General features: G+C 39.3%; 1 protein-coding gene across 2 annotated transcripts in view; it reads right to left on the bottom strand.

Annotated features, from left to right (window-relative positions):
- Positions 1–8,421, bottom strand: part of slc5a10 (solute carrier family 5 member 10) — a 59,726-nt gene extending 51,305 nt beyond the window's left edge. For both annotated transcript variants that reach the window (XM_023333692.1, XM_023333693.1), the window contains exons 1-2: positions 8,141–8,421; positions 7,988–8,059 (exon numbers count right to left, since the gene is read on the bottom strand). In XM_023333692.1, coding sequence (XP_023189460.1) covers positions 7,988–8,059; positions 8,141–8,248 — 180 coding nt within the window. In that variant the 5' untranslated portion in view covers positions 8,249–8,421. The remainder of the gene's footprint in view (positions 1–7,987; positions 8,060–8,140) is intronic.
- Between the last annotated feature and the right edge of the window lie 8,361 nt (positions 8,422–16,782).

Raw genomic sequence — 16,782 nt, 5'->3', positions numbered from 1 at the left:
AGCAACAACAACTGCACCATTTAATTGATTTTAAATGTGTACTATAGGCAGAAATGTCTGTCCACTAGCCTATATTAATTATTTAGTAATAAGCTGTTGTAGTGACTGGTGGATGGTTATGGTCTTTTCTATAATTTCTTCTCTGAAATTGCAATAGAGGACTGGGGTTTCACAGCACACTATGGTGAAAAGTCAATTTAATGATGTCGATGAAAGGATGTTAGCTGCCATCTTCCAGGTGTGTTCAGTTGGAATCAGAGAGTAATTAGCAGGAAAACTAAGAGTACTTGTTCCATGCAGGTCATCTACATCCTTTCAACAATTGTCAACGTCTAAGCCTATCACACTGCATACATCCTCACCCCCGTCTGTTGACTGCCTCTTCTGCTGTTGGTTTTGTAGGTTTAAATACTCAACAAGCTGTCGATCTTTTACACAGCATCAATGTTATTCTTATCTCTATAAAAAACACAGAAATAACCCCCGGCATTTATGACATGGAACCATAAAGAAATCGAAAAGCAAACTCTGGTCTACCTAATAACCAGGGTTATTAGGTGTGGTTTGAATGCATAAGTATGTGCCAAGCAAAGTGAATACCATTCAAAAAGCAAAACGTGAATTGTAGGTCAAAGCATTCTGGATAAATAAACCAAAGCAAATGTGCATGTCTTGCGCTAGCGGGAGGAATTGCTGGTAGTCTTTTGCCAAAGATAAAAATGAAGTCATACAACTGCTAAAATCTGACGTGACTCTGTTTTTGTTTACATGTCATGATAATCATTACATTCAAAATTGTAACATCTGTTACATTTTAAGTTGATAAGATATGCTTTCACACTGCATTGTGTTAAACAAATGAAACCCCATTAGCAACTTGTTTATCCTCTTGCCTGTGAAAATGCTGCACTAAGAATCACTGAAGGAAATGACAGAACAAAATCTGAACAAGACACTAAGCACAACTTGATTCTTAAAAATGTAAGCAAAAGTGGGGTGGCCTCAGATTTTAGCTGTTGTTGGATGTTTATTTTGTCTTTGGGTAAATGTGAAAAAACAAACACTGTTCAACAAAATCTGCTCAGCATGAGTCGGGGATGAGGCATCAAACTATGGAGAATGTTGTTTTTCACACAAGTACCCTCTGCTGTAGTGCGTTTCCTGCTTTTGGAGCGGTCTCAGGACCACTTGGCATTCACGTATACATTCAAACCGCACTACAGTTCACTTCAGCTGAACCGAGACCTAGGCTTTTAGGAGGACCAGAGTTCACTTCTTTGGTCCACATTAGAGTTTGAGTACACATTCACACCTCCCTAAATCAACCAAATTTTCTAGGCAAATGAAAAAGAGTATTAACGTGGGCTAAAGAGGGCTGGTGTGAATTTACCCCAATTCTCCTGAAACTTTGGGAACCTGTGGCAGATGTGTGCAAATCCACTCTCAATATCTTGTACATCACATGCCAATGTGTTATAAGTGGGAAAGGAAATGCAATTTTTTTCAACTTGTGGAGAAGATGAGCTATCTTATGCTGAAGATTGCTGTGTATTTTATCCAATTCACTTGTGAAAAAAAAATCACAAATGCATTGAACAAAGATACATTTCAAACATTTTTCATGTACAATATCAATAAATACAAAGTTACACAGAAGCAGCACAGCGGTGTGGTAATTACCAATGTCTCCTTGGAAAAAAAGATCTCCAGTTTGAATCGTAGCCTTGGATTTATTCTGTAGAGTTTGCGTTCTCTCGTGCCCTAGTGTTTGGACTTCCTCTAGCAGTGCTAAAGCATAAATATTAATAATATTCAAAATACCTTGTTTTAGTACATCTAAGTAGCCATCTTGGTGTGTTTCTGTGTTAGCCCTGTGTTGAACTTTAAATTCTCCCTAAGATACATTCTGCCTATCATCGACAGATAACTGTATCCAGTTTTTGGGCCTGAATAAGATGTAAGCTGGTACAGTAAAAATGTCAGAAGAACATTTCTGAATTGCTTGGGTAAAGGTATTGGTCTCTGTAACTCAATTCCATCAGGGTTGATAAAAATGTAAATGCAATAAAGAACCTTGGATTTGATGAAAATGTTTACATTAAACACTTTGGTGAGCACACTTGAGTCTATGAAACACAAAATTCTGCCTTTTTCACATGCAAATGGTAAAAATTGAGTAAAAAATCTTAAAAATAAATTATCTTCTATTCCATTTACATAATTATCCACTGAAATGTTTTAAAATTAAGAGAAACAGTGCAATTGCACGTCTGTTTGCAGTCATTTTTATATGTATAAAATGTGAGCATATGCCTAAATGTTGAATTGGGGAGTGGGGAGAAGGTGACTTTAACTGCTGTGTATTGAGCGTGAAAATTGATGTAGTGAGTTTGGCTCTCCTCCCCCCTGCTCATCTACAGGGATGCTAATTAGACCATTCAGAGTCGTCAGTTTGGCCACATTTGGATGCTAATAACCCAGTTTGGCCCCTCTCGGTAGCTCTAGGAAGATACCCAATCTGGCCCCTCTTGGTAGAGATAGGAATTTCTCAAAATCCTGGTAGTCCTAGTGCTAGTTCCCCTTTTAAGCTGTCCCCTGCAGGATTTAAATATCTTGGCATATTTGTCACACCTGTCTTTGATCAGATGTTCAAAACAAACTTTGTCCCATTATTTGAAAAAATTAAGCTAGACCTTGAACGCTGGAATTGTCTTCCCATATCTTGGCTGGGCAGAATTTCGCTTCTTAAGATGAACATTCTCCCTCGTTTGTTGTACCCAATTAGGATGGTTCCTATTTTGTTTACTCAGAGGTGGATCCAAAAATTAAAGAGTTGGTTTGGTTCCTTTATCTGGGCCAAAAGAAGGGCATTCATAAAAATGTCAACACTACAGCTGCCAAGAAACATGGGAGGCTTAGATCTTCCAGATCTAAAAAAAATATCAATTGAGTTCTCTGATATTATATGCCCGAGAGTGGATATCTGGAAACTCATCCACAGTGTGGCTGGATATAGAAGCCTCGTTATGTGATTGCCCTCTTAAAAGCCTGCTTTTTCTTAAAAATATGAAAACAATAAAGAAATGCTGTAACAATCCAATCACTGTGAATACAGTCAAGGCCTGGAGGGCGGTTCAACATATCGAGGGAAGGACTGGGAAAACATCCCCATTTACACCCTTTGTCCAGAACCCTGACTTTCTTCCGGGTGTGTTAGATGCAGGTTTTGGGGAATGGGTGGCTAAGGGTGTTTCCTCTTTGGGCTGTCTTTTTAAGGAAGGGATCCTAATGTCTTTTAATGAAGTTATGGAAACCTTTGGAGTAGGGAAAAATAACCTCTTCCGTTTCTTCCAGCTAAGAGACTTTATTAAAAAAGAAACAACTCTACTCAGGGACACGGATGTTTCGGGCACTGAAAAACTGTTTTTCGGAACTCGTGAAGTGTCACTCAGTATGTGCTACAAAATATTAAAATGTCATAAGTGTCATTTATCAACTCTGGCCCAGGCCTGGGGAGGAGAGCTGAATATCGAGATTATTGATGAAATGTGGAGCAGTATCTGGAACTCTGCCAGAAAAATCACTATTTGTAATCGCTCCTGGGCGTTGCAACTTAAATTACTACATAGAGCTCACTTGGCCCCAAACCGGGTGTCTAAGTTTAAACCGGGGTCCTCTTCACTGTGCCCTAAATGCAAAATACATGAAGGCAGCCTCACACACTGTCTTTGGTCATGCCCCAAGATCCAGATGTACTGGGAATCTATTCTGGTTGAGACTAGGAAAATTATCAAAACTAATATTGATCTCGATCCAGTGTCTCTCCTCCTTGGTTTACCAAATAAACATATTAAAAATCAAAACAAGAGTAAGTTATATAATGTCCTAATTTTCTGTGCTCGAAAGAATATTTTGTTACAATGGATCTCTAATAAATCTCCTACTATTAATGGATGGAAGAGGCTTATTTTGGAATATATCCCTCTCGACTTCCTAACATGCCTCGTCCACTCTAAGACTGACATTTTTGGACGCATTTGGAAGCCCTTCTTGGGCTATGCTGAAGGACACTTGTCTACCATCCTGTCTCGAGCATTTATAAATGCTTAGATGTGAATGATGATGGAAGTATGTATGCCCCCTATCTTATCCTTCCTTTTGATTCTGGACTGTACTGCTGAGCTTTTGTTCTGTGTTGTGTTGTTGTTGTTATTAAACAAAAAATTAATAAACATATCTACAAAAAAAAAAAAGAGTACCATTCACAACATCAAAATATACTATTTGAACTTCAGCACCAGCAACTATTTGTTTATATCTGTTTTCTTAATCTGCGATGGACTGGCGATTAATTAATTAATAGCTTAAACCTAATTTTATAATATTTTGTTTCATTATTGACATTGTTAAGCACTTATGATGAGTAAAAATGCCGCATAACAAAATATATCACAAAATAGCACCACTTCCACAAATATAACTTAAAATGAATTAAAAAGTTAAATATAAATACAAACACCCACCACAATACGAAAAAGTATCAAAGCAACTTCATAACAGAAAAGGTGCCACAATACAACTATCAAATAATATTCAGTGTTATGTGTGATTGGTCAGATGTGTGGAGCACACGCTTGACATGAGGGCAGTGGACCGACCGAGGGAAAAAAAACTCTCCGCTCTGGCACTGGCAGAAGAGCAAAACGCGCAAGGAGAGGGAGAAGGGGAGGAGAGACAGCGAGGCACCGCAGGACAAAAAAAACGATGTGGGGAAAAACTATCGGCTCTGGCACTTGCAGAGCACAAGCACAACGACAGGGAGGCGGAGAGACAGCGATATACTGTAGAAAAAAACCCGGCTCCCAAATAGGATCCTAAAACGGCTCCCATTGTGGAGCCGGTTCCAATCGTTCACTTCAAAGAGCCGGCTCTTAGAGCCGGATCGTTAGCGACCGACACATCACTATGAGACTGACAGTGGTCCGTCCCCGCCCCTTTCTCTTTGCTGCAGCGAAGTGTACTTGCTTATAAAGGAAGTTGGGATATATATATTCCATGATATGAGAGTAATATACGGTTATCAGGCTCCAGGGTTTATTTGTGTTCTAAACACTGGTGAAAGGTTAAATTGTGATGTAATGCATTCACTTAATGAAAGTAGTTTGAATTCTAAGATAGTTATGCCAGTTTACAATAACTTTAAGATACATGCCCATGAAATATGTCACTGTGTGTGATTAAATATGCATATAAAGTGCAGTGAATTGAAGGTACATGTTACCTGAGGGAATTGTGACAAAATATGATGTTATTTGATTATTTCTGGTTTAAGGAAAGCGAATGTTGATGTTTATGTCAATGATGGAATATGTCTAATATGTACAGTAAATTACTGAGCTATAAATTGGGCTGTATTGACAGTTAAATGAGCTGGTTTGTTCAATAAATATAAGCTGAGAGAAATTGGAGTAACACAGACTGCGTCTCCCGTGTGCTCATTTACATGCTGTTTTTCAGCTTTATCTGCTGCTGACGGGTCCGGAACTCTGGTACCCGTTACATTAGTATGATTTAGCCACCAAAAATTAACTAGAAACTTCTTTTATCCCGCAATCTGTAATATTTTACCTTAGAATGGGACTTTCCAGAAAGCCACTCTCATCTTTTCAGAAAGTCTATTTTTCATGTCCTGCTATTAACCAGCTTCCATCCTATTATATCAGCAATGAAAAATTATTGTCAAGAAGTGTGGTTATGAAGGTGAGGCAGACGCAGTGGACCCAGGTTGTAGAAATTAAATGGTGATTTAATGGTGAAAATACAAATCCAAAGTCCAAAATCCAGGTAGCACAGCATGAGCAGAAGGCTAAGGCTCAAAACTGGTAGCAACTGGTAAACAATAGAAATCTGGACAAACAAGACAGCAAGACAAGGACCTGACAAAGAACAAGGAACACAGATGGGTTTAAATACACAGAGAGACAATCAGGAGAAACAAGGGACAGCTGGGGACAACCAAGGGGTGGACAGGACAACATGGAAACTCAATTAACTGAAAACAACACAAAAACCTAAATTAACAGAGAGAAAAAAACAAGACCTTACAATTATAAATACAGTACACAAAATGTGATGGAAAACTATGTTTGGTGACTTACTTGTATTTGTCTGGCTTAAGTGACAAAAGTTGGAAAAAGACAAATTCTCTTGGCGATTAAAACACAAAACTGTGTAAGAAGACGTCCACACAAGACCTAGTTTATTTATTTCACAATTTTGTTACTGCTTTTTGTAACAACAGCTGCTGATGAAACTGAAAGTCACAACCTTGACATAATTATGAGTTTTACCGAGAAATCAATAAGAAGCGCCGTGAAAATGGTCGGTTCTGGCTGCAGTGTACACTCCTGATTCACAGGGGGAACAGGTTTCTACAGGGGCAACAGGTTTTCACAGGGGGGACAGGTTTCCACAGGGGGGACAGGTTTCCACAGGGGGAACAGGTTTCTACAGGAGGAACAGGTTTCTATAGGAGGAACAGGTTTTCACAAGGTGAACAGGTTTCTACAGGGGGAACAGGTTTCTACATGGGCAACAGGTTTCTACAAGGGGAACAGGTTTCTACAGGGGGAACAGGTTTCTACAGGGGCAACAGGTTTTCACAGGGGGAACAGGTTTTCACAGGGGGAACAGGTTTTCACAGGGTGAACAGGTTTCTACAGGGGGAACAGGTTTCCACAGGGGGAACAGGTTTCCACAGGGGGAACAGGTTTCTACAGGGGGAACAGGTTTCTACAGGGGGAACAGGTTTCCACAGGGTTAACAGGTTTCTACAGGGGGAACAGGTTTTCACAGGAGACCTGCCAGAGCAGGGCAGTGTGGCTACATGTTAAAACTAATGATGCTATGTACTTAATAACTAAGTTAATACTTTTGTGGTAGGATTTATAATAAGCCCTTTGAAGTTTGCCTGACTCTCCAGCACATTTCATTTATTTCCTGGTGGATCTGTTGGGAGTTGGTGTTTTTTATTGTGTAAATAAATAACTAATTAACTAGACAGATTGAAGCCCGTTATGTTCTATGCCCAAACATTTTTGGAGTGGGATGTTTTTTAACCTTAGTTGAATGAATTGAGCTTTACATTTACAGCATAGAAGTTAAAATTGTAGTGGTTTTGAGAGCAAACACAGTTTGAATCTCCCCATTCAAATTTATTCTTTCATCATTTCATCATGTTACTTCATTTGATGTCACTGTTTGATAAAGCTAGTATGCAGACAAGACAGTTATGACTAGACAAATCAATGCTGTTTATAAGATTTGTAACATAACTTTGTATGATTAAGCAATTTGTAGGGGTAGTGTCCAGCTTTCTTTAGTAGGTGTAATGATAGACTGCTTAATTTAGAAAAGAGCAACCTAGCTCTTTTTGTTTTCCATTTGCACAAATTCCCCACCACAGAATCAGAACCATGAGCTTCAGGACTCACCCAGCCACAGTGAGGAGAATTATCCACAGATTAAAGAAGTGACACAGAACAACAGCAGATCTCATGTCTCAGGTAAGGTCAGTGTTCAAGACTCAAATAAGCCTCAAACTGGGCAAAAATGGTGTCCATGGAGGAGCTCTTTGGTGAAATCTAGTTTTTGGCAGAATTCAGCAGATTTTTGGCCATCAAATCACAACCTTAAGTTCAAACTTAGCATGCCAATTTAAAATCTGCTGTGGCATGACCCTAAAAAGACCCAGGATGCTGACAAACCTCCTATTGTGGATGAATTAAAACTGTTAACTGTTCAGCAGTTGCTCAGTTATGTTCCAAAATAAAATCCAAGCACTTTATCAAACTAATAGAACAAAAATTACCAATGAACACATATGTGACAACATGCTGATGTAAAAGTGCATCAATTTTCCCAAATTAAAAATAGGAATAATCTTTTTTAAAATAATAATCAAAAAGGATCTCAGAGACAAACTCACCGGCCACCAGGCCATGTCCCTTCCAGCCAGGAAATATCCACTCAGAGTATTTCTGCTCACTCTGCATGATGACTGACAGAAACAACAATTTTTGTGGACAGTGTGTGATATTAACAAAGCATAGGAGCATAATCAACTAAGAATGACCCTTACCCAGATACCGACAGCGAGGTTCAGGAGAAAATATGTTGCAATGACAATAATATCGGAGATGCTGAAGGACTGGGACCGGGCGTAGAAGTTGATGGTGAAATTAGGCATCCTCAGCAGTCTCAACAATTACAAATATGACAGAAATGTTTTCTTTTGGCGTCGTAGTGCACCTCCTGGGCTCAAGCTTTACACATGCAGAATTAAGATTAAAAAAGTTACAAGCAGCATGTAAACTTTGAACCTTTAAACTCCCTCTTCATTAGGTGAATATCTCCCTCTTGGCTGAGCTACAAGCTGACCTTCGCGTAAATGCAAACCCTGACACAGGCTGATAGCTGTACAGCTGGAGAGGGCAGTTCCTTCGCTCAATTGATGATTAAACACATCACCCTAATGTAGCAACTGCAGGGCTGACACACACAGTCTGCCAGGGGATAATGGAGTGTACTGTGTGACTGAGCACTAGAGTACAGCAGATGTTCACGCGGGCCAGAGTCCGTGCTGACACACACACATACACCCCCACACACCTGCAAGCACCCCCCCACACACACACATATGGTAAATCATTGGTGGTGACAAGTATAATGTCATTAGTGTCTAAACACACAAACATCTTCTGCTAAGGTGTTAAAAGGGTCAGTGAAGGTGTGCAACAACAGACTCAGAACTGTTTGTAGTTTCACTGAAATTATTATATAAGCAAGTTTTTACACATAACTTTGTGTGGTGTATTGAAATCAATGTGTTTTGTTCAAATTAAAGATGTGGGACACCACTGGTGTCTAGACTTAGTGATTTGGGGACCTTAAGAACAGTGATGGCATAGTTACTTTGAAAAAGTAACTTTTTTAGTTACTTTCAGCAGCTGCTAACAACAATTCTGTGAAAATTACATTGATCTTTGCCAATACTTAATTGTAAGCTACAGTATGTTATAATGGTAACATCAACAATGTGTCTCCATTTATAAGGTTGAACTGAAGGGGAGATTTTTTAATGGTTACAGTACAAAAAAAATAACGCTAGTAATTTGTGCATGTTTTTGTGTTTTCCACTATTGTCTGGAAAACTCTAAGAAGGATTTTACCCCCGGCCCCCAGCCCCCAGGTTGTGCGTTACGGCCCTGCATTTGGTGTCAGAGGTCAGAGCTCCTCCTGCGGTTCCACAATTCAGATGGCTGCTGCACAGATTTGTGACACTTATCTTAATATTAATAATTATAATGGCGTTTAGTTGCACAACTTTACGGACTCGTTCATTCGTGGCTGTTTTCACGTTTATTGCTCTGTTCATATTAGTCTCGATGTTTCCAATGTTCTGGATAGCTCGACGTAATTGACAGGTAATATATTAACTAGACATCAACAAAGACTCAGCGGGACGGATCATCCGGGAAATGATGGACAGGGAGAGCCTGACTAAAACTAGCTGGAGGTCAGACACATTCTGGGGTTTATGTCTGTTTATTTCCAAGCCCAAATGAGCAACTGCACGTTCAAAGACGAGCCCAAAAAGTGCAACCCGCGACTCATTAAATTTGCTAGAGACTTAAAAAAAAAAAAAAAGCCCACAGTCGCTTATAATAATCGGACTTGGCGACAGAAACTCAAAATAGTTCCTGCTTTTCTACCAACAAAATGCGCATCTCCCTCTTCCTTCCTTTGTTTACATTTCTGTCGCTGCTGATACTGTCGCATAGAAACGGCGATCACTCGACAAGACGCATAGAGGAAATAAAGTTAAATTCCAAAAGAAAATAGTGACGCACAGTAAAGCAAATTTATTTTGACACCTGTAGTCTGACTACTGGATATGAAATAGCAACGGGTTAGATTACTATTTACTGAAAAAAGTGGTCCGATGTCAGTAAGTTACTGACATCACTGCTTAAGAAGCACATGAACAGATTATGATTTCAAGACTGGCTACATAACATTTGTGTCGGTTTCCGGGGTTTTTGTTCTGTTTTTTCTTTATTTTTGGATCCTCTTGGTGGTTCACGGGCTGTCCACCAGATAGCGCCAGAGGCTTTTTTTCCGGGGGAGGCGTGCCTGTAGTTCTGCACACCTGACGATGATCTTCTCATCGTCAGCTGGAGGTGAAAAGACGCTGACAGCCAGCACTTCGACGCTGGAGTGTTTTCGCCAAAACGGTACTCTGAGCCCCTCGGAGTCAGTCTCCGAGTTCGTTCCCTCTGAATTCCCTCTCGAGTAATTCGTCGTTTTGTTTTCTGTGCTCTTCAGGTGTTTCCTCTCGAGTCATTCCCTGGATCCTCCCTGAGAGACTTTCGTTGTGGCTTTAGGATTAAGCCCTCCTCGTGACGCCGTGGGTGGTTCCCACAGGTTGCCCGAGTTCCCATTTTCACCTCAACTGTCGGATCTCAAGATTCTACAGTTTCACTTCCTCCGGCTAGCTGTCGGACCCTTCCCTCCATCATCGTCGAATCCAGAACTTACCTGTCCGCCCTCCAACCGCCATATCCCAGCCTTTAGACCTCGCTCAGCTCTGCTGCCCATCCGGAACCCGCAGTATCCACCCTCTCAATCCAAGACTATATCTACCAGAAATGAGCCGCAGTCAGCAGCATTCCCCCAAGTATCGGACCCAAACCACGCCAACATCTTTACTGGGTTATTGTTTTACAATAAATATTCTTCAACTGATTCTTTGTCTCCTGTGGTGTTCTGCATGTGGGCTAGAAACCTAAACCCCAACATGACAATTTGAGTAGCCTATTACTATAATACAGAGTAGTTACACATGCAGACTGTAATGTTTGATTGTTTTCAGTAGTTTCCCCCAGAAAGTTTTCAAAAGGGTGGCCAGATGAGCAACTGATGATTTTGCTATGCAATAGAAAAAACCAAAAGCTGTAAAAGAATTCAAATTTTCTCATGTATTATTATGTTTTTGCCACATACAGTATCTACTGTACCTAAATTTAAGTCTTGAAATGCACATATTATCTTTTAATTTGCATGTGTAAAAGCACCAAAACTGGTTCCTCTAGATGTCCTATGTACATATTAGGAACATGTTTTCATTTCCATTCCTTTAATCTTGATTTGCTGTATAGATCTGAATTTTATGTTATTTCCACAGAAGATTAAAACTTCACTAACTTTATAACAAGCCAGAGGTATCATGAGATTTATGAGGAAACTTTTATATAAACTTTGATAAAATATTGTTTGACATGAGCTACATTATATGAAAATAATTCCTCATTGTTTCAAATGCCTAAAATGTATTCTTATAAAGTAAATGTGGTAAAATCTAAACAATAGGTCGACTGGTCTCATACTTTAAATGGTACTTATCTAGAAATCAGAACTCATAATGCACCTGCACATTTTTTAAGTGGTATGTCAACACAAGAGGACAAGACGTCAGAGGTAAAAGTGTTCAATAAGTTTGCTTTCATGCTTCCAAGATGTGAAATTAACACAAACCCTGGCTGGTGTTTGCCTACTACAAGAAGCAGATGGCGGTGATAGAAACACCCTGACGTCACACACATCATCATCATTAATCTCTCTTCCTCCCACACACAACAAAGTATAACAAGAACCTAGATTTTTGTGTGGAGTTTTTAGATTACATTTGACTAACATGGAAAGTTAATTTTGAGATTTTAAACTGTAGTTTTCATGTCTTTAATCAAGTAAAGCAGTTAACATGCTTCTAGTGTCAGTTTTCTGAGACCACAAAATAATAAACTTATAGACTTAAGAATACACATAGGAGACAAACAGTAATATTAAATAAAAAAAATATGTTTTCTTGTGTCAAATTTAGAATTTTTTCTTTTTAAAAATATATTCAAACTTGTTAAATAAGTTTAGGAGAGGAGAGAGAAGCAATTGTGATTCATTTTAAACTAAAAACGTTGGACAGGTAAAATTTTAAAAGATTTGCTATCTGATGGACATTGTTACTTTCCCTCTTTGTTTCTTTTTTGTGGTAGAAAGAAATAGAACCTGATATCAGGTACCAAAGAGACCTGATATCATAGTGGAAATAGAGATGTAGCCAAAATTTTGTGCTTTATCCCAGCTGCTTAATTTATCCTGAGCCATCGCTCACTTTACCGAAAAGCGGTGTGACAGCGCCACATGCTGGGCGTTTTACCAAACTGCTCCCAGAAGAACGACAAAAACTGCTTTAACAATTTTGAATTTATTATTATGTAGACAGAAAAACCTCACTGCGAGCTGACTTTCAAAAGCGACCTGTGTTAAACATTCACAACAACATGTTAAAACATTTTAGTACAATTTGTAGAATCGTGAAATTGAAAAATTACGACTGAAGATAAAATAAGACACTAGTTACTAAACCTATTTAAATAAAAGCGAAAATGTCGGGGGAAATGTTTTTAAAGTATTTGTTGACAGGAAATAGACGAAACGGACTTCTGGAGGAAATTCGGCAGATGTTGCTGATTAGAGAACGCGGAATTTTTGAAAGTGAAAGCGCTTAATGTTAGGAATCGGTTTTTCTCTGTGTTGATTTGAGTTTTTTGGGTTTTTATTTTGAGATTCTGTGTCTTTGAGTCGCTGTGCTGTCCTGTCTTCCCCTCGATTGTTCCCAAGTGTTCCCTGGTTCCCTGATTGCCTCCTGTGTATTTAATGTCACCTCTGTCCCTGTGTCTTTGTCGGGTCCTTGTCTGGTTCTTGTCTCAGTTGGCGTTTTGTCGCTGTCGTCTGTGTGCCCAGTCCGTCTCTTCCTCCGTTTAACCGGTTGCTACCGGCGTCGAGCCCTGGTGTCCGCTCGGCTGTGCTGCCCGGCATTCTGGATTGTGTTGGACTGTTTATTCTGGATATTTTTCATTAAATCTTCATTTCATCCACTTCAACCTGGGTCTACGGCGTCTGCCTCACCACCACATCCCATTTTTTATGACACTTAAACGTTATCTGGCCAGTACTAAATTAAATTTAAAGGTGGTTTTGGCATAATCTGGATTGTGAGTGGATCAAGATGACTAGTTGTAGTGGGGGGCTTTTCGAAGATGAAAATATCAACATAGGAAGATCTATGGTAGAAAATAGAAGGGGAGGAGGAAAGATAAGGTTAAAAAGGGATTAAATGCTGGTAAAAGATCTCTTGATGATGAGGAAGAAAGAGTTGAAATAAGAAAGAAAATAAAGATGGAAGATTTCAAAGTTATATTAAAATTTAAGGCAGGATAAGATATGATTGGAGTAAGACCTATCAGTTTGTCAAATGGATTAAAGAAAGTTATTTGAGATGTAGAATTAGCTAAAGTGTTAAGGGATGGAAGCCTACACTGTAACAAATGGCTGTAAAAACTACAGCATGAAAATACAGTAAAGTGGCTGGGTTTTGAAAATACAGCTTTTTATTGTGATATGAAATGCGTATGGAAAGTATATGGGACGTGATTGGACAGGTGTATCACATGCGGAAATTTACATTTGTACTGTAAATTTTTTAATGTACAGTTGCATTGTGGGATTTTTACCGGCTGTAGGTGAATGTTCACAGGCTGGAGGGCGGGCCAACAATGACTTTCACCGGGTAAGTACTTTTTAAAAAACATTATGTTGCAGTTTTGTGTTTGTTTGTGTAAGAAAATGTATTTTATGTGGTTATATTGAGCTACTCTTGCTTGTTTGCTAAAGCTAACTTTGGTTATTTCTCAGCTACATTATGTGCAACACAAGTGCTTTTTAGTTCAGTTCACCTAGAATATGCGGATGGCTGTATTCTGGCCTTTTTGCAGATGTTGTTTGAGGGTAGGATGCCTCAACTGGGTTTTTTTTATTATTATTTTCTCTCGCACATAGGACTGTCAACGTTAACGCGATTAACCAGAACATTTTAATGCATTAATATTACATAACACAGATCAATCAAACCATCTATTTTGACTCTAAAAGCGGGGAAACTCCATACATTTGCGCTTTGGCATGTTGTTGGCGCACTGACAGCCACGCTATCTATCTTCTGATTAAGAACAGGGCTGCCCGCACTGACGCGGCTCAGGGATTACGTCACACGCAGCGCAGTGCGCAGTGCCTGTAAATTTAATGGTCCAATGAAGGAAATTTAAAAAAACAGGACATTTCCTCACTTTCTAAAAAAAACCCGGGACGCCCGGGACAGGACGTGAAATACGGACATGTCCCGGGAAATACGGACGTTTGGTCACCATACCCAACAGTAGATATTCGCTGGTGCATTTTTCTAAATGTCACTGCTTATGTGCATACATTCACATATGAAACATCTGCTAACTAGCTGTGATGTTCTTTAGCTTGACTTTATTTAAGTGACTCCAGAGAAGTTTGGGTAATTAATGACAAAACAGCAGAAGAGACACTAATCAAACTTCAAGAAAGAGCAACAAGAGTAATTAACAAGGCTGAGTATCAGGATAATAGTCACCAATTATTTAGCCAAACCTGTTAAAACTCATTTACATAGTGTGTAGGAGCTATTTCTCCATTTTTAGTTAAATCTTAGAATTTAGATTGTTTAGTTCATTTTTATTTTTTGCTTATTTTCTAATTGATATATAATTAGAATTTTTGTTTAATTTGTTATTTCGACGCAAAGTGAAGCATAATCTGGAAGAAAAATGAGAAGCTGATTCCTGTTTTTTATTATTATTATTATTATTATTATTATTATTATTATTATTATTATTATTATTATTATTATTATTATTATTATATGTTCTTTGGGTAGTAATTCACTTAATTAGTTAATTAATTTCAGTTTGGGACGTGGGTGTTTCACAGTATAAATAGGTAGGTTTTAGGCAGCTCATTATGCACGTGGGTGTTCATAAGGTTTTTTACCAGTCTAGCCAATCAGTCAGTCCTCAGTCAGAATATCAGCTTATAACTTGTTCTGCCTGAACTGTGGAATAAAGCAACAAAGAACTTCATTTTTGACTTTTTGATCTTTTTGGACTGTGTAAGCCAGAGTCCACGGAGCATCATGGTGACTATTTCAGTTGAATTCACCTTTTGTTTTGATCACCTTCAAGCCTTAAGTTTTTTTTTTGTTTGTTTGGGTTTTTTTAAATTTGAGTTTTGGGACAAATAGTCACTACATAGCGAAATTTACATACTTCTGCTGTGGCAGTTGAAGGAGGAACAGCTTATCCTGCTCTCTCTCGTCCTTACTGATAACTTTGCATGTGAGTTATTTTTTAAAGTGACAGTTTTTATAGTTATATTTACATTATCGACATCATAACTGGATTACTTCAAACCTAAGGACTGGGGGATTTTCTTACTTTTATTTTTACCCTACTTTTCTTCATCTCCAAGTTGAACCAGGACAAAATGCCTCCGGCCGACCCCAAGGACATTAGCAGTATTATACAACGACTTCAGTCTATAGAAATGAAGATCAAACAGTTGGAGGTGAACTTTGAGATAAACGCTACCTGTGGAAATGAGACAACTCTTCCTCAAATCAACGGAGAGGTCGTACGCCTCGCATCAAGCAGCTCACCCTGGAACGCTCTGGGTGCCAAGCCGAAGCAAAAGCCTCACACTGCAGATCCAATGAGGCAACTGACGGGGAGAACCCCTCACCTGGACGAATCAGCGTGGCCGGCTCTGAGCCGAAACCCACCTTCAACCTCAACACCTGCTCCACCAAAGAAAAATAAACAAACAGCTGCAACCAAAACGGTTCCACCGACTGCGCTCCCAAGGACAAAGCGACTAGCACTAGCAACAGCCTCAAAACATTCTGACTTTGTGGGAATCCCACTGAAAAACAGACTTTCTGTACTCCAGCCTGAGCCTCTGAGTGAAACCTCGCATTCAAACATCAACAATGAGGCAAGACCAACACATCCACCCCCAAAGCCCCAACGGACAAAGCGACCACCAGGAAAATGAAAGGTATGCCAACAGTGCTTATTGTTGGAGATGAGGCAGTAAATGGAATCAGTCACGTTTGCAATCCCAAGAAAACGAGAGTGATTTCTTTTCCTGGTGACTCTGTATCTGATTTAACTCATAAAGTTCTTTCGCTAACCGCTGATCAGCCAGATATTGAGTCTTTAGATGTGCATGTTGGAGCCAACGATCTGGCAAAGCAGAAATCTGAGATTCTGAAAAAGGACTTTAATAGTTTTCTGAACACTATGGGAAAATTAAAAATGAAGTTATTTCTCAGTGGTTCAATTCCATCACCTCAATGGGGAGACGAAAAACACTCCAGGCTGGACATGATAAACAAATGGCGGATTAAAACCTGCTCTGCCAGCTCAGTGACCTTCATCGATAACCTCTGGATCTATTGGCAGCGCTTTCACCTTTTTGGAAGAGGCGGACGAAATCTTAATAAACATGGGACAAAGCTACTCACTGCAAATCTTTTTCACTTTATCAACAAGGACAGCAACGTGATCACCGCTTCAGAAGAACAGGCTCAAGGATTTCTGACTAGGATGGAACCCTCCGCTTATCAGGAGCAAATCACTCCAAAACAAGCTGATACATAGACTGCAGACAGAACGACTGGTTCCCTTCTTCCTTCCCCCCTCCCTCTCTGCTCACCCACTCATTCACAGGATTCACAAAATACTTATGGCGAAATATCTTCTGGACTGGAGTTTCTTAAATTTACGGATGGAATGAATCAAC

This window comes from Xiphophorus maculatus, chromosome 5 (assembly GCF_002775205.1).
Source record: "Xiphophorus maculatus strain JP 163 A chromosome 5, X_maculatus-5.0-male, whole genome shotgun sequence".
Taxonomy (NCBI): Eukaryota; Metazoa; Chordata; class Actinopteri; order Cyprinodontiformes; family Poeciliidae; genus Xiphophorus; species Xiphophorus maculatus.
Note: the sequence above shows the minus strand (reverse complement) of the source record. Positions and strands in the feature narration are given on the sequence as shown.